The following is a 26,586-nucleotide window of genomic DNA, read 5'->3' as shown; positions in this document are numbered from 1 at the left end:
ATTCCTTTGGATTTGTCTTATATGTATGGGGATTTGGGCCCTGATTGTCAGGCCCAAATATAGGAAAGATCCATATCATGACCACCCCCTCTATAAAAGGGGAGGTCATCCACTTGTACGAGACCAACTTTTTCAGCATTAATGAGAATATTCCTTTTATGGTAGTTTTGCTATTTTAGTGCTCTGCTAGGGTTTACTTTTTGTCTTTCTCTTACGTAAGCTTGCCCTAGTACAGAACAATATCCATTAAACTTATATCTTAATAGTAGAAAAGTCAGAATTAACTTTTATTAATTATTTTAATATCATTAAAAATCATTAAATATCAAATTAATGCAGCAGTTATTTTTTAAAAAGTCACAATTCCCTTTTGCTAATTATTCTAATTTAATTAATAACTATTAAACGTAATATTAATACATTAGTTATTTTTAAAAATATAAAATATTTATTAATATCTAAATTATTAAAAATCAGAAAATATAAATATGATGTCATCAAGCTAGACACTTGTTGTTATTGTGTATGATTTGTCATCCACCACACCTTATCAAACAAGATTATCTATATTTGTCTTTAAACTTTAAAACGAAAAATAGGACATAAGGAAAGGAAAAAACTAGATTCCGGGAAATAGAAGATATGCTAAATTGCTAATGCCTCCCTATATGCTTCTTTCTAAAAGGCAAAATAAAGAAAAGTGGGTTTTACCTTGGTCTTCTTCATGTCATGTCTATGTCTATGTTTATGTTATCTTCCAGCCAATATGTGTCACGTTGTCATTCCATCACGTGGCGCCTCATCTCCTTTCCCTCCCATACCTTCGACACGTGTGCATGCCTCGAAATTCACAAAACCAATGTCCCATCCTCCAAAGGGAAACACCCTCAAACAAAACAACAACATTAGCCTCGTACGCGCCACACGCTCCTCCCGCCACGTGTCCCCACTTGACTCCCTTTTCCATCCACATGTCGCCACCTTATCCCACAGGGACATTTTCGTCATTTCACAAACCCCCAATTGCACAGTTTCAACACTCTCTCACTTCCCCTTCATCCGTTTTTGCTTTCAATGTTTTTTCACCTTTTTCTCTTCTTTCTCTGTATCTCTATATGCTTATGCTCATGCTGAAAACCTGGCAGAAAAAAATGTTGAATTTCTGGTTCCAAAGCCATTTGCTGTGATAACAGAACAACACTTGTCAATTTTTACATGGGAAAAACCATTGAATTTTGCTCCCTCTGATGTCACTGTGTTGCATCATTATCAACTTTGAGTTACTACTATCTTGATCAAGTTCCCTGCATCACTTCAGGATTTTCCGGGGTTTCGTCAACTGGGTTTGTCTGTTAGTGAAGTTTCGTGGAAATTTCTCACCCCATGGCAGAGGTTGAAGACAGAGAAGAGGGTCGTCACATTTCTCCTCCTCCAACAACAGCAGCCCAAATGAGTGGTTTCCCGAGAGATCTGTTGAAGAGTTTCATGGCGGCGACGAACAATCACCTCCAGAAGCAGAAAATGAATTTGCCGGGGATGAAGGTGGAGGCGGAGCAACGTGATGCAGGGGAGAAGGAAGGAGCAGAGGAGGAGGAGTTAGAGCTGAGTCTTGGCCTTTCGATGAATGGTCGATTTGGGGTGGACCCGAATGCGGCCAAGAAGATCAAGAGAACGACGTCGAAACCGGAGTTTGTGAACCAGGCGAGGAATGAGGAGATGGGGTATGCGGTGGCGCCGGTGTCGGCTTATGGCGGCGGTGGTAGCAGTGGAAGCGGATATGTCGGCGGTGGTGCTGGTGGTGGTGGTCATCTGATCAGGACGTGTTCCCTTCCGACGGAGACAGAGGAAGAGTGGAGGAAGAGGAAGGAGTTGCAGACGCTGAGGAGAATGGAGGCGAGGAGGAAGCGCTCGGAAAAGCAGCAGAGGAATTCGAGGAGGAATCATCGTGGGTTGTCTGAAGAGGTTGCTGCTGGTTCGGATGGGGGGAGCAATAATCTGGTGGAGCAAGGTGCAGGGGCTGGGGGTTTGAGCAGAACGGTGTCGTTGACCACTCGTGTTGGTGGACTTGGTTTGAATGACAAGGAGAAGGGGAATGTGTTGCTTCTACCTCCATCGCCGCCTTCGATTGGTTCTTCTTCTCATGGAACAGGGTCTTCAGGGACATCAGAATCTGAGTCTCAACATGGTCAAGGTGAGTGATTGTGCTTCAATTTTGAGGTGTTTAATTGTTCATGCATTTGCTTTCTTTCTTGAATTGTGATTGTTTATTTTTAGGTTTTGAGTGCCTTTTTTCTTTCGAATTTGATGCCTTCATTTTAGGATTTTGGTCATCGATCAAGGCAGAATGTGGCCATCTATATTTAGGGTTCTTTTTTCTTTCAATTTAGATTTAGATACTAATTGGTTTTGGTTATATTAGATTGATCAAGATCGGTTATTGGATTGTATTCTATTGTATTGTATTACTCTGTCACATGGTGGTAAGTCACTGACCATTGTCTTCACTGTCAAGGTTGATCATGCACTGTCATGTCTAGGGTTTTTAATTGCGGTTCTGGTTGTAGCTGCTGCTGGGTCACGGAATTGCAGACAAATGCGGTGCCTATGTGGCCGCAATTGCGGTCACGGTGCCTATGTGGCCACAATTACTGTTGTGGACCACAGTTTGAAACCACCACTGCAACTTGAAACCATGATCATGTCAGATCATGTCATTGTCTTTGCCTTTCCAGAATTGATAAAAGATTTGTCTTAGTTCCTTTTGACAATTTTGCAAAACCCAACAAATCACTCTATAGGATAATCTAAGATGAAATTTCCATCTACTACTTTGAAATAATACAGATCTCCTATGTGTAGATGTTTTCATTCTTGGTGTCAGGTATGCACAGTCATTCAGAACTTCCAGCATAATTGTCCTGCCTTTTCTTTAATCCATTTTTATAATTACCTTAGATATAAGATTTTTCATTCGTAATTCCGGTGATAATTTTCTTTGATTGTTAAATTTGCATTATTCATGGTGCTCATTCAACTAGTTTTTCATAGTAATTATTAAGGAAAGGAAGAATTTTATAAATTATTTGGTTGAGGATGACTGGAAGTTATTTATCTATACAAAATCAATTTCCAGATTCCTGATTTTGAAGTTAATGAACTCATGTTATATGCCTGCTGATATTTGGAATATTAATAACTTCTATAACTAAACCCTCATTGCCAGTATGTATAGTGCATCACTATTCTAGGGTCCTGTCCTGTGTCCATATGTTGGGGAGGGAAGAGTCTAGAGTACTCTTATAGTGGGTGTTTGCTTCTATGTTGCACTCACACGCTGAGGGTTGGGGCATGTCAATGCAGGAAGCCTTACTGGCCAACGTCATAATTTACGTGGTTTTCATGCTATACATGCTATACGTGATACCGTGATGCGTTACCAAACATACTGATAGTTTATTTATTGTCTCCGACATTGATTCTATATTGGTGTGAGTGCCTTTAGATTGACCGTTATCTCTTGGAATAAATGCCTGGATTTTTGTGAAAACACCATCTGATGGCCTTCACGTGGCGTCCGCTTTAAATCCGAGCGCCCCGTCCATTTTAAACCCTAGCGACCCATTAAGAACGTGACGACACTGAAAAAATTAAATTCTATCACATTTTGCTATCCGGTCTCATTTGCACATCTCTACTTGTGGTTCTGTTTTATTTGTTCAAGGGCAGCTAATTATGATACTTTTGGCAAATTTTATTTATAACAGTATGTTTTGTACTTTATTGTTCTTGACATAGGTTAAATTCTATTTATTACAATATGTTTCTACTTTATTGTTCTTGACATAGTTTATTAGTTCTCTTTATTTTACTCTACTATGCAGTGTTTTTGGTATACTTGTTGTATTCTATATATATGTATAATATTTTTATTTTAGCCACCATATTTGGCTCTGCATTGTGATTAGTGGATTTTAGGATTCCCGCCTTAAAATTGCTATCAGCCATTAATAACATCACTTAGAACAAGATCTATAGTTTAATAATAGCTTCAGGCCCTCTGTGAAATCATTGAATTCCAAGTGCTACATGAAGAAAATCTACTTAATATTATCTGATCCTGTTTTCGACTTCATGATATGTTGACTGACTGGGTTTTGGGATAACAGCATGCTAAGACTTAAGAACTTCACTTTCATTGTGAACAACTTTGAGATCAGGGTGATTATGGCCCCGTTTGGAAGAGCTTATTTGAGCTTATCTTATAACATATACTTGATTATGCAAGTGTTTGAGAGATCTTATGTGAATGGTGTATGACCTACTTATAAGCTTTTTCAAGCTTATTTTCATAAGCTGTTCAGATTAGCTTATGCTTACAAGTAAAATGTTTTCAGCTTATTTCAATATGCTTCTGAAATTAGATTATGTGATAGTGCTTAGTTAAGCTGTTTAACCAATAATCTATATCACTGTTTTGTAGCAGTGTCCTCTTAGCTTGTTTTGCTATAACTGGAGAAAACACAAATATAAGCTTATTACATGATGTTTTTGGTATCTTCAATTAAAGTAATTTCCTAACTCATTTCTGCTATGCCTCAGGACCAACCCCAATGGACACTACAAGCCCAACTGGTGACAACATGTTGCAAAATGGTGAACTGAAATCACCAGCCACCTCAGGAGCCAGAGTTGCTGAAAACTCGGGCAAGATCGCTGCGGTGACAATGAGAACTCAGGCTAACGGACATCCACCTCTTCAAAACAGAAACAAAGACACTGTGAAGAACATGTTGGAGGACATGCCCAGTGTATCCACCAAAGGAGTAGGCCCTAACGGGAAGAAAATAGAAGGGTTTCTCTACCGGTACTCCAAAGGCGAGGAAGTGAAGATCTTGTGCGTCTGCCATGGCCTTTTCATGACCCCAGCCGAGTTTGTTAAACATGCCGGTGGCGAGGATGTAGCCAACCCCTTGAAGCACATTGTTGTTAGTCCAAGCTTTTTGTAACTTGGGTGTGAGGCTGAAGAGAAAACCAGTGATGAGTGATCAAAATTTAACTTCATTAAATTTGCTCACCTTTAATACTCTCTAGTTTCCTGATTTGCATGTGATGTAGGAGTTTGGTAGTCCTTTGAAATCATAGATATTGTTATGGATCTGATTTCTTTCTTATTTGGGTATTCCTACCCTTTGCGACTTTAGGTCCCTTTTATGAGGGGACAAGGGTACTTGATAGAAATTGTAAGATTTCTATTAGTTTCTGTTAATCAATCATGTAGCTCAGATTGAATTGTATATATGGGCTGAAATCAATATCTACCTGTTTAGGGATATTGCTTTTTAAACATTCTTAATTTGCTATTTGTAGCTTTTTTTCTTTTTAAAGTAAAACTTTCTAAAACATCTTTATGATTAAAAAGGTGACACATACTTATCTTACAGTAGAGTTCTAAAATAGAGTGTGATGTGTTTGATTTGCTTCTTTCATGTCTTTAAAAGCTTGAGTCCTCTTTCACTTTCTGTGAACCTCCATCTTGCAATCTGAGCTAAGAGTAACCTCTTGCTCATAATTCGGCTTCTAAGAACGATTTCTCGAGTTAGGGGTTTGTTCCTGTGCAATGTGCGTTATTCATAATCTTCTGGAGTTCTGTACTTGAACCCACAATATTTTTGGATAAGCAAAGTATATTAATGACTAGTATAAGGGGTTTTAGAACCCAAATACTAGAACAAAAATGAACCAGAGCAAGAAACTCAAGGCACATAGGTCTAAACAACCTAAGTCCAATGAGAAAAATAGGCAGCATTCCACTTGGGAAACCCACAGGATTAGTAGTTCCTTTGTCCTTCAGCACAGCAGAGGTAACAACAAATTTGGAGTTATGAAACTATAAATTTACATGTGACTGAAAATATGCTTTTGAAATCAAAATGATTTTCTTTCTGAATTTGATTATCTGAGATAACTAAAGTAGTTTAAAGTTTTAAACCCTAAAAAAATTAAAATTTCTTACAACTACGATAAGTTGTGGATACAAGAGAAATGAATCAGAAATTTGGAGCTCCACAGTCCACAATATGATGTTTGTGTTAAGTTTTAATTTTTTTCGAAAAAAAATGGTAGAACGGGGAGAAAAACTTTCACATTATCGGACATGACGTCAGTAGTATGCTAGGGAGACTAGTAGATGCCTACTCTCAGTAGGAGAGTCAAGAGCGTCAAGGGATGTTGCATCTAGTTGGCCATGCTAAGTTATCTTGCATCTAACTCTATGTGTAGAGACTAGAGAGTGTGTTGTATATTGGATCGATGTAAATATAAATTTCTAAAGTAAAATGCTTAGGACTTTGAAGGTCGTGTATGTCGAGTATTTGGCCTTAAAATCGGTGTGTAAGGAGCTGGCTATATACAGATTTGGCATAAATACAAGCCCACAAAGCAAAATGCGTAGGACGTGCGGGTGAAGATACAAATCTACTAAGCCTTATGCTTCGGATTTTGATGGTCGTGTACATGTTGAGTTATTTAGCCTCTAAAACAGTATGTGAAGAGTGTGTAAATATAAGTCCACCAAGCAAAATGCTTAGGATTTAAGGGTTGTGGACATGAAAACTATGGTATCTAACTTGGTGTGTGAAGAGTTAGTTGATAATACTGGGTTGGTGCAATTCAAGTCTACTAAATAAGATGCTTAGAGCATCTTCAATGGTAGTATCTAATGTTAAATAATACTCATATGAGTATCCATTACCATTGGAGTACATATTCAATTCCAACATAGCAAATATGAGAGTATGTAGGAATAGATACTCTACACTAGACTTGAAAAGTGAGCTTGTATTTATTACAAGCACTTAATTAGTATAATTGTATATAAATAATAAAATATACAAATGTGATGTTGATGGTGGGATCCACTATAGAAACTTTTAAGAGTTGTTGGGTTGGAGTAAAAAGTTAGTAAAATGGTGTAGATGGTGTTGCATTATGGGGAGTTATAAAAGATGAAGTGTAGATATTTTAGTGAGTATGATGGATGTAGATGCTCTTAGAACTTGAAGGGTTGATACAGTTGTACGTGCTGAGTTAGCATCTGAGCCAGGTAGTCCAAGAGACACATAAACCATTAGGTCAGTTGATAAACCGACTAAGTCATGGTTTACTGGTTTAGTAAATTATAAGAAGAGTTATAAGGTGCCGAAAGATTGTAAAGTCTACTTAATGGGTGTAATCATTGCATCATAAACCACTCATTAAATGAAATAATATTTTTTTTGATTCATTACGGGGCTAAAACCCAAAGCTAAGGAACCTCACCCCTAACATAGAGGGTGTTACAAGAGTCGAATATTAGAGGGACAGAACAAAAAGCCGGGACAAAGTCATAAACTTTGCTAGGCAACAACAACCCTAGACCACTCTTAGCAAGGGCATCTGCAACTGAGTTAGCTTCTCTAAACACATGCTTAAGATGGACCTGCTCAAAGCAATTAAACAAACTCTTAATGTCCTTAACAAGAGGAGTTGCAGGCTTTGAAGGAGAGCAACCTTGATTGACTAGACTAACAGCAAAGCTTGAGTCAGATTCAACAAGAATCTTTTTAAAACCTCTGGCTTGAGCAATTTTAGCACCATGGAAGATCCCCCAGAGCTCCGCGTGATTAATAAAGCAGCAACCCAATCTAACAGAGGCACCAGTAATGAAGGTGCCTTCATGGTCCCACATAACACCTCCACATGCAGCACAATTTGAGGAAGGAGCGAAAGAACCATCTATGTTGATTTTAATCCATCCTTCCATGGGCACAGGCCACCTGACAAAAGTTGTGCCTGAAGCCCGAAACGCAAGGGCCTCATTAAATGGAATAATAATACTATAAGAAGCGACTAAATAGTTTCTCCTTCTATTCCTAATTATCAGTTGCTTTTTACGAGATTTTCTTGTTCTTAAATACTATAAAACATATAATATTTGTAAAGTATTTTTTTTTTCAAATTTACCGTTATATATTTTTTTACCATTATATTTAATATAAAAGATAGTATGATTATGAAAAATTATTAATTTTGAGAAAGAAACTCATGAAAAATAGGAAAGACAATCAAAGTAGATGTAACAAAAAAAACACATGTAACAAAAAAAAAAGACAATCAAAGTAGAGACATGAACTAATTTATTTGGCACATTATTAATTAAAGGTAACTTAGAAAAATTAATAAGTTCTTTATACTAACTAATTTTAAATTATGTAAATGTGGGTTTTACAATAGGGAACGAATAATTTTTCCATTCACAAAAAACAATAAAAAACGAATGAAATACTTAATATGGGAAAGCTAAAAGGATCTGAGTGGATAAGAGTATTGCTAAACAGTATGAACAAACACAAACTTACGCAAGAAAGCAATGAAAAAGCATATTAACCAATCAAAACTCCCATACTAATTCAAAGATCCACTTAGAAATCATGGGGTGGGTCAATTGAAGACATGTCTGCATTCTTATGTTTTGTTGTGGAACAATTCGTAATCTAAACACTCGGAGAAAAGGACAAAGAAGAAAGTGATCGTCACTCTAATACTTTGGTTGGTGGTTGGTTAGTTTTGGAGGTTAACCCAAACACTCGGATTACTTGGATTATAGAATTTTGGAGAGAACATAAACTAATTATAATATTTCAGAGAGAAAATCAAAATGAAAGTTTGAGTAACGAGAACTTCACATGTGGTGGAGAGAATACTTCGAAGTTTTGAAGTTTTGTAGTTTTGTACTGAGTTGTCAACTGATGGGTGGCACACCATAATTGAATGTGAACACTTAAACAACAAGGAAAAAAATATCAAAACATTACAAGTTTCTATAATTGTAAGTGATGCCACTAAAAATCAAAACATTAGAAAAACTGGCTACAATTCAAGAAGCTGATTCTATTCTATGATTTTGTTTGACAACTGAAACTAGAAAGTTCCTATAATTGCAAGTGATGCTACTAAAAATTCACAAAATCATAAAAACTGACCAAAAATTTCAAGAAACTGGTTCTGATCTATGGTTATATAATTTTATTTGACAAATGAAACTGGAATAGACAAGTATGGCATTGGAGATCAAATATCTGCATCACAAATTACAATATGTCTAAGATTACTATGTCAAACAAGCACAGCCAGCCTCACCATGGCAAATTAACACGATGGTGGCTGAAGTTGCTTCAGCCGCCGCACAACCTGTTTCATGGTCGGTCGGGTGGAGAGGGTCTCAACTGTACAAACAACAGCCAAGTGCAGGACCTCAACCAAATCATCTGCAGGTGCAGCATCCCATAAGCCAGCAGTGAAGAAATCTTTTGCCTGGCCTTGCCGGAGTAGCATGCATGCCCACGCTACAATGTTGAAACCATTCCCATATGAAGAAAATGAAGGATCCAACGCCTTCTTGTCTGAGAGTAACTCCAGAAGCACCACACCATAGCTATACACATCAGCCTTGTCAGAAACGCGGCAAGTCATGGCGTATTCAGGAGCAACATAACCGAATGTTCCCGCTACACCGGTGGTGGCATGAGTTTCTGAAGTTCCGAGAAGCCTAGCCAATCCAAAGTCAGATAGATAAGCATTATAATCATCATCCAACAAGATATTACTGGGCTTGACATCTCGATGGAGGACTCGCGGTACGCACTGATCATGCAGGTATGCAAGTGCACGGGCTATATCCAATGCAATCTTGTGAAGAATTCTCCAATCCACAGCCCTTGTGGACCTCTCCTGGATAAACTTTTCCAGATTACCACCTGACAAATAGTTGTATATGAGAAACATCTCCGAATCACTAGCATGATAACCAATAAGGGTGACAAGATTTGGATGATGAAGCCTTCCAAGGGTCTTAATCTCGGCATGGAATTGTTGAGCACCTTGAAATCTCCCCACCGAGAGACGTTTTATTGCAACTAAGTTTCCTGGTGATATCTCTGCCTTATAGGTTGCCCCAAATCCCCCATTCCCAATGCAGTTGCCTGCATTGAAATTTCCAGTGGCCCGGACAACGCTTTCAAATGTCAATGGAAACCCAACGTCAGTGAACACTGTGACTTCTTTTCTTGTAGACCCAACAACCCTGGACCTTGGATTCCACTTCCGCGTACAAACAAAAAGGACAATTAGGGCTAGAAGAACAGAAACAATGGCAGATGCAGAAGTTATACATGCTATTTCAATAGAAGTGAATCCATTCCCACTTGTTTTGCCTGTATCTTCTGGTGGTGCAGCAGTATAAGAATTAGGATAATCAGCCACCCCGTGTTGATCTGCTGATGGCACAGTAAGAGAAACTCCAATGCAAGAGCGCAAAAATGGATTCCCAACAGCACTGCTGCATTTTATCAAGCTGCTATTTGATGGCAAGGACCCAGACAAGTTATTGAATGAGACGTTGAATGCTGACAGTGTACTGACATTTGCCAAACCAGCAGGAATCTGTCCAGAAAGTTTGTTATTGTTGAGCAAAACAACAGTCAGATTTCTCAAGTTCTCAATACCTTTTGGAATTTCACCAGTAAAAGAATTTGAAGAGAGATCCAAGACTTCTAAGGAGTGCAGCTGATCAAGGCTAGTAGGAATGGAGCCACTGAAGTTATTATTGCCCAAGGAGAGAAACTTCAGATCGTTTAACTGACCAAGGCTGGTGGGAATCTGACCTTGTAAATGGTTCCGACTAAGATTCAGAGCAACAAGAGATACCATGTCCCCTAAATCAAAGGGGATCGTGCCAGTAATCTGATTTCCAGATGCATCCAAGAATTTTAATGATTTGCACATTCTGCCAAAGTTGGAAGAAATCTGACCAGATATCCGAGTATAACTCACATTTAAAAGTAATGCATTTAATCCATCACATTTCTCAAATAAATTAGTAGGAAACGGTCCTGTCAGGTTGTTTTCTCCAACAAGAATTGCGTAAGCAAATCCCTTTCCTAATCTGTAACGCGCTATTGGCAATGAATCCATGCTAATAAAATTGTTTTGACCAAAGTTGTGAATAACAGAACGGCCAACATCTCCAAGTGACGACAAAGGGGACCTTTGAAGAACCTTTAATGCAAAAAAGAATCCGTACGGAAGGGCCCTGTTGTCGGATTCAAATAGATTCCCATTCCAGGAAGGAGCTGAGGGACATGCGTTACCAGAGAATTCAGGAATTGATCCGGATAAGACATTTCCACTGACGTCAAAGACTGTCATGCATGGAGCAGGAAGGTCTTTAGCAAGCTTGCCGGTAAGGTTGGTAAAGCTTAAATCAAGAAAATGGAGCTTCTTGCAGCGACTAAGTTGATTAGGAAAATCCCCAGTGAAATCATTTTGAGCCAAATTGAGCATCTCCAAGTTACCACAAGCATTCCAACTGCGCGGAAAACTGTCTTCCAGATTTGCCCTAGGCGCCCACAGTATCTTCAACTTAGGAAGGTTCATAATTTCCACCGGAATTGGACCTTCAAAATAATTATACTCATCAATAACAGAAACTAGCTGATCTGTCAAAGAGTCCCTTGCCATACCACTGACATCTGGAAGCGGATTAAAAAGATTAGAAAGAACAAGGACAGATAACTCCATACAATGCCCAAGCTCAGGAGGCACCAAACCGCCAAGAGTATTCCTTGAAACATCCAACACCTCAAGCTTCCTAAGCTTACCAAGTTCAGCTGGAATAACATCCTGCAATATATTTGAATGCAGTGAAATAGTCCTCAACTGACTACAATTCCCCAAACTATTCGGTATCTCCAGAGTCAAGAAATTACCAGACAAATCCAGATGCTCCAGCCTACCACAGTCATCCCCTATCTCTTGCGGAATACTCCCGGTAAGCAAGTTGAAAGAAAGATACACCCCTCTGAGCCTCCCAACAAAACCAGGAACAGACCCATTAATGCCATTCCCAGCCAAATTCAAAATCTCCAAACTAGCAACACTTGACAATGAATTTGGCACCTCCCCAACAATCCTATTAAACCCAAGATTAAGAACCCTCAAACTCCTCAACCCACTAAACCTTGAAGGAAGATACCCACTTATCAAGTTCCCCTCAAGATCAATAACCTCCAACTTGTTCATCCCCCAAATTTCATCAGGAATCACACCCTCAAACCCGTTAAAGGGAAGCGACAGAATCCTAAGCTCAGTGAGCTTACTGAACAAAGGTGAAACCTTCCCAAACAAAGCCCCTCCACTACCCACACAGCTCCTCCTAATTCCAAAACCGTATAGGGGAAATTCAGTAAAATCAGAACACGGAGAAGGGTGTTTTCGGTTACCTCCGTTACCCGTGACGTTGATCGCCACAACACGGTGCGAGCTCGGGTCGCAGGAGACACCAAACCATGCACAGTGGCTCAAACCCTTGGTGGGGTCCCAGCTGGAGAGCAAGCCTTCAGGGTCAGAGAGTGAATTCCTGAGCTGAAACAACACCGACCCATCATCGGAATCGACGGCGGAAACAGCGTGGTTGTTGCCGGAGAAGAAGAGGACCCAGAAGAGAGTGCAGAGTTGAAAGAACCTCCTCCATTTGGTTGTAGAAGTAGTTGAAGATGAAAACATCTCAGAGAGATTGTTAACGTTGTTTCAGTTGCAGAAGGCAAAAGAAAAAGGGTTTTCTGAAAACCCTAGCCCTAATTTTGAGAGATTGGGATTGAGAGATTGAGAAGAGAGAAGAGAACAGTGATGATGATGATGAGGAAGAGGAGGAGAGAGAAGATTCAACTGTCTGGTTTCTTTTTCAGAATACGCGTTTTTCTTCTTCTTTTCTTTTTCTTTTTTCTTTTTCATGTTTTAAATGCTAGTCAATCAATGCTATGGAAAATAAGGATTTTATTTTTATGGCTTTCCTATGTAAAAACAAAATACTACCGTCTAAACTTGCTTTTGAGAAATGAAGTTTTTCACTCTTCCTCAGTCCTCACATGTCTCATACACTCTAGTTGGTGTCAGTTTCCCGAACATGATTAATCTTATCCTTAAAGAGGGTGAGTCATTCATCAAAGATAAAGTAACACGTCAGTATACATTGATAAGAATACACATACATAAAAGGGGTGTCCAATAAATCCGACTTGAACTCGAATAAATCGACTTTTTACTGATGGGCCGGTTGCAAAGTTGTGATAGGCTAAGAAAATGGTTTCACATGGGTTGGAACGGTCGGATTTGTTTTGGGCTTCTGGTTGAACCTTTCGAAATAAGGATATGCGAGATTCACTAATTCTAAAGTTCCAGAGGTCATTTCCACAGGAGGGACGTAGGGAGTCACTTGAACCCTAGCATCTTTGTCTCATTCCAGGGCTCATTTCCACTTGAGGCTAAACTGAAGCAATGATTAGAAACCCTATGATCTTGCTCTCTAACTTTCATGTTTGTCTATCCAGTAGCCACCCACTTCAGGGCCGCCGCCAGAATGAAGCCAAAATCGCTCATCAAGAAAAACCCTAACTCCACCCTCTTCACAATATAGTACCTTGCGCCTGAGCCCCCGCTGCTAGCCCCTCCTTCCTCACTGTTGGAGTCAAGGAATACCTCAAAGAGATGCTCAAAAAATCGGTTGTCACGACATCTACATTGTCGGTACGGTGTTATTTCCTCTTTCACTCTCTCACTTAATATTTTCTTTTTTTCAATTCTCCTAACTCATTTTTGTGCTTCACTGTGTCACCGACTTCTCCATAATCCCACGAACAAGGATTGTGGGTGATATACTAGGGTTTCGATTGTCCATAGAGAATGTTGGTTTCTTTATCAATGCAAATCCTTTTTTCATCATTGATTTATTCTGATTCTTGATTTTTTTTTTTTCAAACTTGATATTTTGAATCCCTGTTTTGCTAGTGTGTGAATTAGTTGGTTCATTTGCTAAATTAAGTGTTTTACTACATCATTTAACTAACTTTTATGTATTAAATTTCTATGTCAATAAGTTATGTATCATAAGCGGTATGGATAATCTTAGTTATGCATGCATATTTATGTTTTTCTAATCTAATTTAATAGTGTTTTCATATTTGAGAACATGCTACCATAAATGGAGAATTTCCATTCAACACTAGTGATTTTTTGGCAAATGCACCAGTAGTTCCTATAATTTTAAGTTACCATTCCATATCTGGGGTTAGTATTTGCGTAGCATTAGAGTTTCCTCTTTTTGCTGAATTTTGATAATAATAGATATTTAGTTACAAAACATCTAAGTTGCTCACTTGCTCTGATCTGTTAGTATCTTATGTAGATTGAGGTATACAACGCTATACGTCTTGGAGATACAAATAGTTCTTTTTTTTTTTTGACAGCAGGTACAAATAGTTCTTGTTTGCAACCTTTTTTTTTAATATTATCTGCACATTTAATATTGACATTTCTGAGTTATGTTTATAATTTAATTTTGAAATATCAGCATATTAAAACTTTGAAACTTATTTGTTGTTGAGAATGCTTTTTTTATTTTTCATTTCATTTCTCCCAAGCGGCATATGTGTTTGTTGTGGAAGCATATATATGTTTATTTTTCATTTTTCATAAGAATGCTTGGTTTGAATGAATTTTCTTTTTTCTTTTTGTTTCTCTCAAGCTCTAATTATTGTTTTTTTAAAAAATTATTTATTAAATTATATTGAATGGAAATATAAGGGGTACTTCAACCCAAAACAAGTAGGCTAGATAGCTCTAATTATTGTAATTGTGATATTAAGAATGGTGTTCATTAAATACTATGATAGGAAGTTGCCTATAAAAAAAAAACGATGATAGGAAGTTATTGACTAAAATTTCTTCATCGGAAGAGTCATGTAGTAGTCTAGTTAGAAACTTAGAATTTTAATTACTAATATAGTTCCTCAATAAATACCTTTTGTAACTCAAACTCCCTCTTAAAGTGCTACAAATCTAATCGTACATGCACCTAAAATCGTATGTGCCTCCTCCGCCACTGTTTCGTCGCCTCTCCCATGTGGTTGGTTAGGGTTTGGAGACTCTATCAAGCTAGGGTTTGACTGAACCTTTTTCTCATGGGTTCATTGTCATCGGCCTAACTCCTGTAGGGTCTTTGCAAATAGGCTTTCTAATCTCCCTTAGTCTAAGTTTAGGTGTACTAAGGACTCACTAGCTTAATTAAACTTTATCTATGTAAAACACTTATGCAAGGTGGTTGAAGGATTCCTTTACTAGCATTTTTCCTTCAACCAATCCCCCTTTAATCTTTGTTATGTTTTTTCCTAGTATGCTTGTCTTTGGTGATATTTCCTTCCGTTAGTAGGCCCACAAATTGCATTGTTTAATTGATAGAGCTCTATGAAAAAGACTGATTGTATTGTGGCATAGACCTCTCTTTGGGCTCTGGCCCATTATCAATAAAACTTGTTTCTTAAAAAAAAATGATAAGGGCACAGGGGCCATGCATGACAAATTCTACTTTTTTTTTGGTCTAACATGACAAATTCTACTTAAAAACATTAAAAAAACTAGCCTTTTAGTACTCCCGTCCCACATGGTAAACGTTTTTTTTTTTTGGTCGAAATGGTAAACGTTAAGTGTAGAAAATTATGCAAACGAATAATATGTTAAATCTCAAACAACAAAAAAAGACTTCTATAGTTCATTTTTTTGTTATCCTTTTGTCTCAACATGTAAAACTAGCCCAAAGAACAAGTTAATTATGCCAGGAAGCAGTAGACCAATATATATATAGCACCAATCAACTAGCATTATCTATGTTAATGTTATGTTTTTAAGTAGGAATTTCCATGCATGTGCCCTTATCTATGTTAATAATTGCCCTTATCTATATATGTTGAAGATTTTTATGTTTTTTAAGTAGGAATTTGCAATGCAAGGACCCATGTGGCCTTATCTGTCGTAATCATGATGGCAGCAGAATGACACATAAGAAAGTGTGAAATTATAGGAGTGCTCACCGATGTTTTTTTATTTGGAGAACATTGAAATTCAAAGATATATAATATTTGAAACTAGATTAAGATATGGGAGTCTATTATGCGTATGAAAATATTGGATAATTAAAACCTTTAGTTTTAAAAACATAAAAAAAATTCATTAACTAATTTAAAATATTTATATTTTGATCTATAAATATATCGTTATATTTCATTTTGATTAAAATATTGGATATTATTTCAAGAATTTAAATAAGAATTCACTGAATATTTAATTATTGAAGAAATATTATTTTATTTTGTTTAGTTACACTACGGGGCAAAGCCCCGAAAGAGAACACTAAGCCCCAGGCTCAAACCGGGAGGGAGAAGCATCAGAATGCTTTTGCAGGTAGCCCACTCTATCGTCTCAAAGCATCACAATCACCTAAGAAGATCTTTCCAGGGTCACACATCACCACCGTGACAAAAGAGACACCGCCAATCCAAATTCAAGAATAAAAAAATATGAATCATTAAAACCTTTAATATTAAAAACATAAAAAAAATCATTAACTAATTTTAAAATTTTAAATTTTGATCTATAAATATATCATTATATTTCATTTTGATTAAAATATTGGATATTATTATTTCAAGAATTTAAATAAAAATCAATTGAATATTTAATTAATGAAGAAATATTAATTTATATTTTGGTTACATGACGAGGCAAAGCCCCGAAAGAGAACACTAAGCACCAGACTCAAAACAAGAGGGAGGAGGATTCTCGAGGTCTAACTTTAGTAAGTGATGGCATTCACAAAATAAGGAAGAAAGAACATAATTTTCAAGCGAAAACTGAAGCGTGGCACTAACCAGCCAATCCACAACCAAATTGTATTCTTTAGGAACATAGAAGAAACTTATGCCTCCATGAACTAAAACTCCAAGAAAAATGTCCCAAATTAAACTTGCAAGATGATGGGCCTCGATACTAGCTTCAAAAATCAATATGCCGGCCTCTTTCCTGTCATTCTCAATTATCATTGAGGGAAGCTATGACCAAGGTCCAAATGTATTGTTGAAAGCTCCGCAAAAAGGGGGTTTGAAGTTCCCTAATTGGTACAAAATTCTGTTACCCAAGAACCACTATAATCTTGCAGAACCCCACCGCAACAGGTTGAGCAATTGACCTTGACAGTGTTGTCCATGTTGAACTTAAGCGTACCAACATCGGGCTTCCTCCAGCCACTCCACAGTGCTGCTATGGTGCTTAGGACGCCATTGGAAAGTGAAAACCCGCAAGCCAAGATCTCTCGTCAGCGACAGACCACCTGAAATATTAATTTAATTTCATATTAAACTACAATAAATGAACATCACAATATGAAAATATAACTCAATTTTGAATGAGTTATTTAGTCAAATTCTATATTAATTAATGAGTTTTTATACTGTTGTGCATTATCTTAAATAACAATTATTTTAAAATGGAAGGAGTATATGTCTAACCAATTATTCGCAACTTGCAAAGTTGTATTTATTCTTTTGAACAGTCGTATGTTATGTCAACAATGAGGCAATGAAGAAACGTGACATAGAGGAAAGGAGATGTTAATCCATTCAAATATTATATTAATAACAATTATTTCAAGGGTATTGTTTGATAAATGTAAAAACATTATAACTGTTAACAATTTTATCAAATTTATTTTTTATAATTATATCTTATTTCTAGTTTTTTAAAATAATATTCTTAAGGCATTTATCAACCTCGTCATTCAATGGTTAAACGCCAAAACTTTGAGTGTTTCTTTCACTTTTTTTTTAAAACATAATATTATAATTATGAACTGAAAATAATTATTTAAATTAATAACATTCTATTAGTCTAACGGTCATCTTGATTGTGCATCTCGGCGAAGAAATCCTCTAGTCAATTATTGCATGTTTGATTGTTTGGATCTTCGGATCAATTTTGAATGAAGTATAGAGCCATAGTTAGGTATATATAATCCACACTTGTTCCAACTCAGAGTCATTATTGGTTAAATTAATAAATTGATAAATAGTGATGGTTGAACATTTAATCAATATATGAGTTTGTGAAGTGTAAAAGAAGATAACAAGCGCATAGCGGTAATTTTTTTTTTTGAACATACATAGCGGTAATTTTGAAGCCATAAAATTTATGTTTTGAAACATACATGTATAACAACGATTTTCAGTCGAAAACTTTGTTAAATTTGTTTTTTTTTTACACTTCGTATTTAGTGATACCTGAAATTGTCAATAAACAATATATTGATTGAATGTCGTGGATTTCCATAGTATACATATAAGCACCGTAAATTAATAAATTCCAACTTACCCATGGACTCAATGTCTAGTCATATATATCTTTAGTTCAATATTTGTTCAGTTTTACTGACCCCTTTATACCTTTTTTTAGGGTTGTCCATATCGGACAGTTTCGGGCCAAGATCGTCAGTTTTGCCGGTTGAAAAACATCAAACCATCAGACCCGCCATCACTTGCTCACTAACCACATGTTGTTTAGGTTCATATTTTTTGGGTTGTGATTTTGATGGTGAGTTCACGCAGGTCGTCATATCAAGACACTAATCAAGAAAAGAAAAGAAAGTAGATGAAAGAAACAAACCCATACAAGTTGGATCAACATTCAACAGGTTCATCAACATTCAACATATGAAACAACACAACACAGAAAAGGTGAAGAGAAATCAACACTCAACAAATAAGAACCTAAACAATAAATACACACAAATCAACATTTTTCATCTTCACCATCATCTTCTTACAACGTTCCATTGTAAGTGCTTGAGTGGGGATAGAAAAGAGAACGAGGTGAAGGAACGTAGAACCTAGAACCGCCTCTACAAGGACGAGATATCATCCGCCGTGATGAAATCACTCTTCCAATCTGCAACAGTGGGACGAGGAGATGAAGCTTCCACAAATTTGCGACTGGGAGAGAGAAAGGGTAAGGATGAGGTTGATGGTGAAGATGGCGGGCGACAATGATAGTGAAGAAAGTGAAGGAATTAAAGAGAAGGAAAAATAATGGATCTTTGTGAGGAGGTTCTTGTGGCAATGGGAGAAGAGACATGGTGGTGGTGAGTAGGGTTTTCCGATTTTCTCAAGCGGGAAGGTGAGGGGCTGAGAGTGATAGAGAAATTGAGAGAGTGTGGTGGCTAGGGTTGGAATTAGAGGAGTCTCGCATTTTTTTATTATAAATAATACCTAATTTGGTCGGGCTGGAGCCTAGCCTGAAATTGATCACTGTTAATTACAAGAAATCAGCTATTTGAACCATGCGACCTGTGAACTAAACTGACCCGCTCGGTTTCACAATTTTGATGTTGTTGTTGTGTTTTTACAGGTTTCGACCATACCAGATGTTTATGGACAACCCAATCTTTTAAAAAAAATAAGAAGCATTATAAGAAGCATTGTTGATGCTTCTGTACACATTATTTCAATCATAGAGTCATCATTGCATGTTTTAGTCAATCGCATGAGCAATTAGCAAATGACCTCACTAGATGTAAAACTTTTTACATGATTAATGCTTAATTGCCCATTTTTTTCATTCTTTAGTAGCCCCTTCAACCATCATAAGAAAAAGACCCTGTAGACAGCAAAATTACATTTGGAACACCAACAATGATATATACACACCTCATTTTTTAAACACTTAATTTCCACCTATTTTTGTTTCTACCTATCTCCTCTTATCATCTATCACATCTCATACTTTTTCTTTTCTTCCTATCTCTCACCTCATTCCACCTCTTCCACTTCTTTTTGAGGTGTGTAAGTAACATTTTCCTTTGGAACACACAATTGGATGAATCAATTTTCTCCATATATTATATAATATCACTCATGTGATGTATCACTTAAAAGGAATCCTACATTCTTGCAAGAATCACTGGGTAAACATGCATAAACATGAAAACAGAATAAAATCGAAAGCTAGCATATAATAACATGTCAACTTATGTACATGTACAACGGTAATATTCCCAACAAATTATGACATGTGTTAATTTTAATAATTTTCTCGAATTAGAGGAGGATTAGTTGTGCAACCCGTTAGAGGAAAATAAACACAATGATTCTAAACATATTTGCCATTAGAAAAAGGTATTGAAATGTGATGCAATCAAAAGAGTATTTTGTCCCTACTTATAACTTTTCAGCGCCTTGGAAATGGAAACATGTTCATAAATATCTACTCCAAATCTAATGAAAGAAATAGTACTACATACTCGCTGTCCTCACGCAATATAAATTGGTTGTGATGGATCAACTGTATGGCTATCAAAAAATCTACATGTATTAAGAATCATAACATTATAAAAAATAGCAGCATGAACAGAACGGCATGCAACTAATTAAAATTCGAACATTATATGTTTTTCTCTTTTGTGTCCGGTTGTGATTCGTTTATAAAACTTGTCTCAAGAGCCAATTTCATTAAGATATGAGAAAAAGTTTGATGCATCGACAGTGTAAAAAAAATTTTTTTACACCGTCAACCAATCAGATTTCAAGGATGTGAGAAAATCTCTCTTTTCATTTAATTTCTTTAATTGACATGTCACATCCTTGAAATCTGATTGGTTGACGGTGTAAAAAAACTTTACACCGTCGGTGCATCAAAATTAAACTCTTAAGATATAGTTATTTTCAACTCGAACATATTATTTATATCTGTAATCTTTAATATTTGGAAATACATGTTTGTCAGACATAAAAAAAAGTACATTTAGTGGAGGTGTTGAAATCGCCAAATGAAACACGAAATTATGTGACGGACTTTCTCACGTATTCTAGAAAAATGTTTAAAAATATAGAAGAGTTTAGTTCAAAATAAACATGCAATTTTGTGAGAGTGCATAAACCGTAAAAAAAATGTTCTTTTTTTCTTTAGATACTTTGACGAAATGTAGCCATAAAAAACTGTCACAATCACCAACAAGATCCAACACAATTTATAAATTTCTGAACTCTTTAATCATTTAGTTCTCATAGTTTAATCACCTAATATAATTTTTGAGTCTCGAGTAAATTAATCTTGTATACAAATCATTATTGTTTGACAAATAGAATGGCTGTGTACTAATATTTGAACTATATAATGATTTTTATTACAAATAACGGTTCCAAAGGCAACACATATGCAAGAAGCTTCATTCTAACTTCTAAGGTCAACTTTCACCAATCCTCTCTAGTCTCTAATCTCACCAAAAACTCATATAAGAAGACAACACCACCACACAAACAATTGCACCAACATCTCATCTTCTCTCCACCAACAACAATGCCTCCTTCTTCTCCTTTCCTCTTCCCTCAAACCCAATCCACAGTCCTCCCAAACCCTTCAACCTTCTTCTCCCAAAACCTCCTCTCATCTCCACTCCCCACAAACTCCTTCTTCCAAAACCTTGTCATCCAAAATGGTTCCCAACCTGAATACATTCACCCTTATCTCATCCAATCCTCAAACTCCTCCCTTTCTGCCTCATACCCACTTCTCTTCTTCTCTGCAGCACTCTTATACCAAACCTTTGTTCCAGATCTCACAATCTCTTCCACTATCAAAACCTCAAATCCTCAAAACCATGTAATCTCATCTTACAGTGACCTTGGTGTCACATTAGACATCCCCAGTTCCAATTTGAGATTCTATCTAGCCAGAGGAAGCCCTTACATAACAGCCTCAGTGACCAAACCAACACCACTTTCAATCACAACAGTTCACTCCATAGTGTCTCTGTTATCCGCTGCTGACAAAACCAAGCACACCCTTCAGCTCAATAACAATCAGACATGGCTAATATACTCTTCATCCCCAATCAATTTAAATAAACATGGAAGCTCTGAGCTTCAATCTGACCCATTTTCTGGGGTGATTCGTATAGCTGTTGTTCCTGATTCAACTTCAAACCCTAAGTATGAAGAAGTTCTTGACAAGTTCAGTTCTTGCTACCCTGTTTCTGGGGATGCAAAACTCAAGGGGAATTTCACCGTGGTGTATAAATGGCAGAGGAAAAATTCAGGGGATTTGCTCATGCTAGCTCACCCTCTTCATCTCAAGCTTCTCTCAAAAAACAAGCTTGCTGCCACTGTTCTCTATGATTTCAAGTATAGAAGCGTTGATGGTGACCTTGTTGGTGTTGTTGGAGATTCATGGGTGTTGGAAGCTGAGCCTGTTCCTGTAACATGGCATTCTAACAGAGGAATCAAAAAAGAATCTTATGGGGAAATTGTTTCAGCACTTTTGAAAGATGTGAAGGAGCTGAATTATTCTGCAGTGGCAACAAATTCTTCTTATTTTTATGGGAAGCTTGTTGGAAGAGCTGCAAGGTTTGCATTGATAGCAGAAGAAGTTTCTTTCCCAAAAGTGATTCCAAAGATTGTCAAGTTTCTGAAGGAGAGTATTGAGCCATGGTTGGATGGAACATTCAAAGGAAATGGCTTTCTCTATGAGACAAAATGGGGTGGGCTTGTTACTCAACAAGGGTCCAAAGATGCAGGTGCTGATTTTGGGTTTGGGATTTACAATGATCACCATTTCCACTTGGGGTACTTTCTCTATGGAATTGCAGTTCTTGCAAAGATTGACCCTGCTTGGGGACAGAAATACAAGCCCCAAGCCTATGCACTTGTGAATGATTTCATGAACTTGGGACAAAGATACTACACTTTCTCTCCGCGGTTACGGTGTTTCGATCCTTACAAGATGCACTCTTGGGCCTCGGGGTTAACCGAGTTCGAAAATGGGAGGAATCAGGAAAGTACAAGTGAAGCTGTGAATGCTTACTACTCAGCAGCATTGATGGGTCTAGCGTACGGCGACACACGTCTAGCTACCACTGGATCAACACTCACGGCACTGGAAATTGGTGCTACACAAATGTGGTGGCATGTGAAAAAGGAACAAATTTTGTACCCAGAAGAATTTGCAGAAGATAACAGAATTGTGGGGATTCTTTGGGCTAACAAGAGAGACAGTAATCTATGGTGGGCTCCTGCTGAGTGCAGAGAATGCAGGTTAAGTATCCAAGTTCTACCATTGTTGCCTGTTACTGAATCTTTGTTCTCTGATGCTGGTTATGCTAAGGAGCTTGTGGAGTGGACATTGCCTTCTTTGAAAAGCAAATCAAATGTAGAAGGGTGGAAGGGGTTTACCTATTCCTTGCAAGGGATTTATGATAAGGAAATAGCATTGAAGAGTATAAGAATGTTGAAAGGTTTTGATGATGGGAACTCATACAGTAATCTGTTGTGGTGGATTCATAGCAGATAAGAGTAGTGATGTGAAGAATTTTTTGGACAAGTTCAATTGTTCAGGCTCATAGAAAGAATCTTGCAATCTGATGCTTCAATTTGACAATTTATTTATCAACATTTTTAATGTCATGTGATTTATGAAATTATTTATACCTTATCATGATAGTTATGGTTATCATGGTGGCTTAAAACTGGAGTTTGGGATTTTCTTTTGTGTGTGAAGAAATTGCAGTTTAGTGTATTTTTCAACTGCTCTAGAAGTTAACTTCTCTACAATTTTTAATAATGTTTCTAGCTCAAGACTTGACTTCAATTGGTGGTAGAGCCAAATATGCAGCATGAGATTTGGGAATCAAAGTCAATGAATGATATTCAAACTTGTTGAAACAAAAAAGCGACCCAAGTGTGTGGTTTCATATGATAGTACTTTTATTATTTAACAGTTGGTTGATTCAAGTGATATATACTTAATTTTCACTGAATAAAATGAATAACAATATTTTGTTGATGGAAAAAACTCCGCTGGAAGAGCTAACCTCAAAAATATGAATGTTCTCGGCTCTAACATGATTGTTGTTTTTCACCCAAAAAAGAAAAACCTAAAATTTAATAAGCAAAAACGAATGTTATGCTAACAAGATAAAAATATTGTAAAGTACATATATAAAAAGTTGAGACTTGAGACAAGCAAAAGCTCTATATCTAAAGAAGTAAAGGTCCGCTAACGGCTAACTCCAGGCTGTATCCATTCCCCAAGGGTTACCGTTGTGACAAAAGGACCAAATCCATGAATTAAAGAATGATATCCTTTCACCTAAATAATCGTACTAAGTAGAATGGACCTACAAAATAGAATGATATCCATTTTCCGTTGGTTGAGTTTTTTTGGTCCAATAAAATAGGTCCATTGTCATTATTGTTGGCCCTAAGTTTTTTGGATACGAGATGAAAGGGCCCCACAAGCCCAGCAAAATCTACCAAGCCATAAAGCAAGAATACAAAGGCTGAAATCTGTTGGAAAGAAAAGACTAAAAAGTGAAAACCAATAAAACATCTGACCCAGCTGGTAGACAAAAAATTGATAACAAAAGGCCCCGCTACAAAAGCACCATGGGCATTTTTTGTGTGTTCTAAATTGCTCTCACAATTCCGACTCAAGTGTGGTGAAGATCAACAAAAACGGCCAAAAAAAAGAGATGTATGTCTGAGGGGAGGGGAGAAAGAACGCATGCATGAGGATTATGTCTGTCGGAGGTTCGATAATCTATGGTAGGACATCTAAGGCTAAGGAAGAATGAAAGGAAGTCCATTACTGAGTCAGGAACAACGAATCCCTTTATGATATACAGATTCATTTTGCAAGTTCGTTATTAAGGGTAGTTTCCTACAAAGGATCGGACTAATGACGTATACAATACTTGAATTCTCGATATAGATGCTACAAAACGGGTCTCTCAAAGAGAGCAGCTCTTAGAAATCGAACTCTCAACATAAGGGTTCAAATAATCATTTTTTACCAACCACCAACATCTGTTGGGTCACCATTGGCATTTTGGACCTGCAAAATTGGAAAAAAAATAATTGGAAATGAAATTCTCATTAGCCCAACCCTCACAGTTTCAAGGAACAATGAGTGCATATTGTTGTGCAAACAAAGGCTATGTTTGATATTTAACCTACTCATGTTTGTTACTAGTAACTAGTTATGGAAACTTACAAAAAAAAATAATTGTCTAAAGAAACAATATAGATTCGTACATTTTGCGAGCAAAAAATTAGCGGCGGTCATTGTGTGGCGGTTAAAACTTCTGTAAAGTGATTTTTTGCGATTATTCAGATCAATTTATTTTGCGAATTTGGTTTTAAAAGTTTTACCTGTGAACTTTCTTATGAATTTTCTATGAATAATTTTTGAAGTAAAATATGCAGGAAAATTTATAGGTAAATCCGCATAAATTGGATTATTCGATGGTTCATGCATCATTGTTGTTAAAGAAAATTTAAAGTGGATGCGCTCGGACGAGTAATGTTATATTCTCATACTTTCTCCTTCTACATACTAAATAAAACAATAATTTAATGATTTTTACACTTATAAGATACCGGGTACGTTAACTTTCAAAAAATACTTACTTCATTTAGTATGTATGAGAATTTGTAAGAGGATAAATCATTACTCCACCCACATATATGGTGATGATTAGGGGTGTAAGCCGGTATGGTCCGATCCGCGAATCCAATCAAACTGATCCGAAACGAACACATTATGGTGGGTTTGATCAGATCATTGGTTCGGTTCGAATTTTTTTTTACTGAATCCGATCACCATCGGTTCGGGTATCGGATTGGGGGATTGAAAAATCGATCAATACAAACCAACCCAATGAATTAAGAATTTTTTTACATTAAACTCAAACACTTTCAGCCTATTACATTACATATTTATATTTGTATTAGAGATGTAAATTTTATTTAGATTATATGGATTATGTCATTATTGAATGTTCTGTTCTTTAAAAATGTTGGACTTTTCTATATTTTTTTATAACTTTTCACGTTTTTTAAATAATTTTGGTGCATATTTTCAAATAATATTTTTTTATTTTAAATTCGATCATCCGAACCGAACCAATCCAATTGAGATCAGGTTTGTTTGGTTCGGGTTTAGAAGTAAAAGTCATGAGATCCGAACCAATCCAAACCGAACTTGTTTGATTTGTTCGGACACTTAAACACCCTAAATTCGAACCAATCCGGTCCGATTACACCCTAGTGAGGATGATAAACAATTTGTACAAAGATAACTCAAAAAAAAAAGTCACCCTCTTCTTCAGTCCACGCACAACAAGGCTCTTTGCATGCCATAGCAGAGACAACACTGTGTATATGCTTCCTACTTCATGGTGTTAACATTAGTCCCCACCTTTCTGCAGAACAGGTTCAGCATCTTGCACTGTTGGATTATAACTCATCATTTCACAGCTCACTTACATTTGGCATTTTCCTTCCCCAGTCAAACTTTTTCTTGTCAAGTCCCCTAATCAGACATGCTTGAGAGAGAGATATATCACCATGACACCACACTTTACGGCACAAAGCGCGGTTAAAATAAAGCATTCCAGGCCATTTAGCTGATTTCCTCAACCCACCTTTAGAATCAAAACCCAATGCCTCAAAATCAAGTATGCATGGAACTCAAGTACTCCAAATCCAACAATTTGTTTAAAGTATCAATTTCATGCTTTTCGCTAAGCCCTGTTTTTCATCATGTGATGACATGTCAGAGAAATTGTAAAGAAACAAAATAGATCTTGTGACCAATGAGGTGGTTGGTTCAAGTGGT

The 26,586-nt window shown here is 36.8% G+C and overlaps 3 protein-coding genes across 3 annotated transcripts; 2 read left to right on the top strand and 1 right to left on the bottom strand.

The window, feature by feature from the left end:
• The first annotated feature begins 1,047 nt into the window (after positions 1–1,047).
• On the top strand, positions 1,048–5,296 carry LOC130728612 (ninja-family protein AFP3-like). The gene is made up of 2 exons (XM_057580125.1): positions 1,048–2,191; positions 4,600–5,296. The coding sequence occupies exons 1-2, from the start codon at positions 1,384–1,386 to the stop codon at positions 5,004–5,006; spliced, it is 1,215 nt and encodes a 404-aa protein (XP_057436108.1). The 5' UTR covers positions 1,048–1,383; the 3' UTR covers positions 5,007–5,296.
• A 3,744-nt stretch (positions 5,297–9,040) lies between these two features.
• On the bottom strand, positions 9,041–12,810 carry LOC130728611 (LRR receptor-like serine/threonine-protein kinase RPK2). Its single transcript, XM_057580124.1, has one exon. It carries the CDS (start codon positions 12,598–12,600, stop codon positions 9,187–9,189), a length of 3,414 nt encoding a protein of 1,137 aa, XP_057436107.1. The 5' UTR covers positions 12,601–12,810; the 3' UTR covers positions 9,041–9,186.
• An 8,277-nt stretch (positions 12,811–21,087) lies between these two features.
• On the top strand, positions 21,088–23,543 carry LOC130716074 (glucan endo-1,3-beta-D-glucosidase 1-like). The gene has a single exon (XM_057566261.1). The coding sequence runs from the start codon at positions 21,088–21,090 to the stop codon at positions 23,257–23,259; it is 2,172 nt and encodes a 723-aa protein (XP_057422244.1). The 3' UTR covers positions 23,260–23,543.
• Positions 23,544–26,586: the final 3,043 nt, after the last annotated feature.

The sequence above is a fragment of the Lotus japonicus genome, chromosome 1, assembly GCF_012489685.1.
Source record: "Lotus japonicus ecotype B-129 chromosome 1, LjGifu_v1.2".
NCBI classification, from domain to species: Eukaryota; Viridiplantae; Streptophyta; class Magnoliopsida; order Fabales; family Fabaceae; genus Lotus; species Lotus japonicus.
This window is presented reverse-complemented; position numbering and strand designations above follow the sequence as displayed.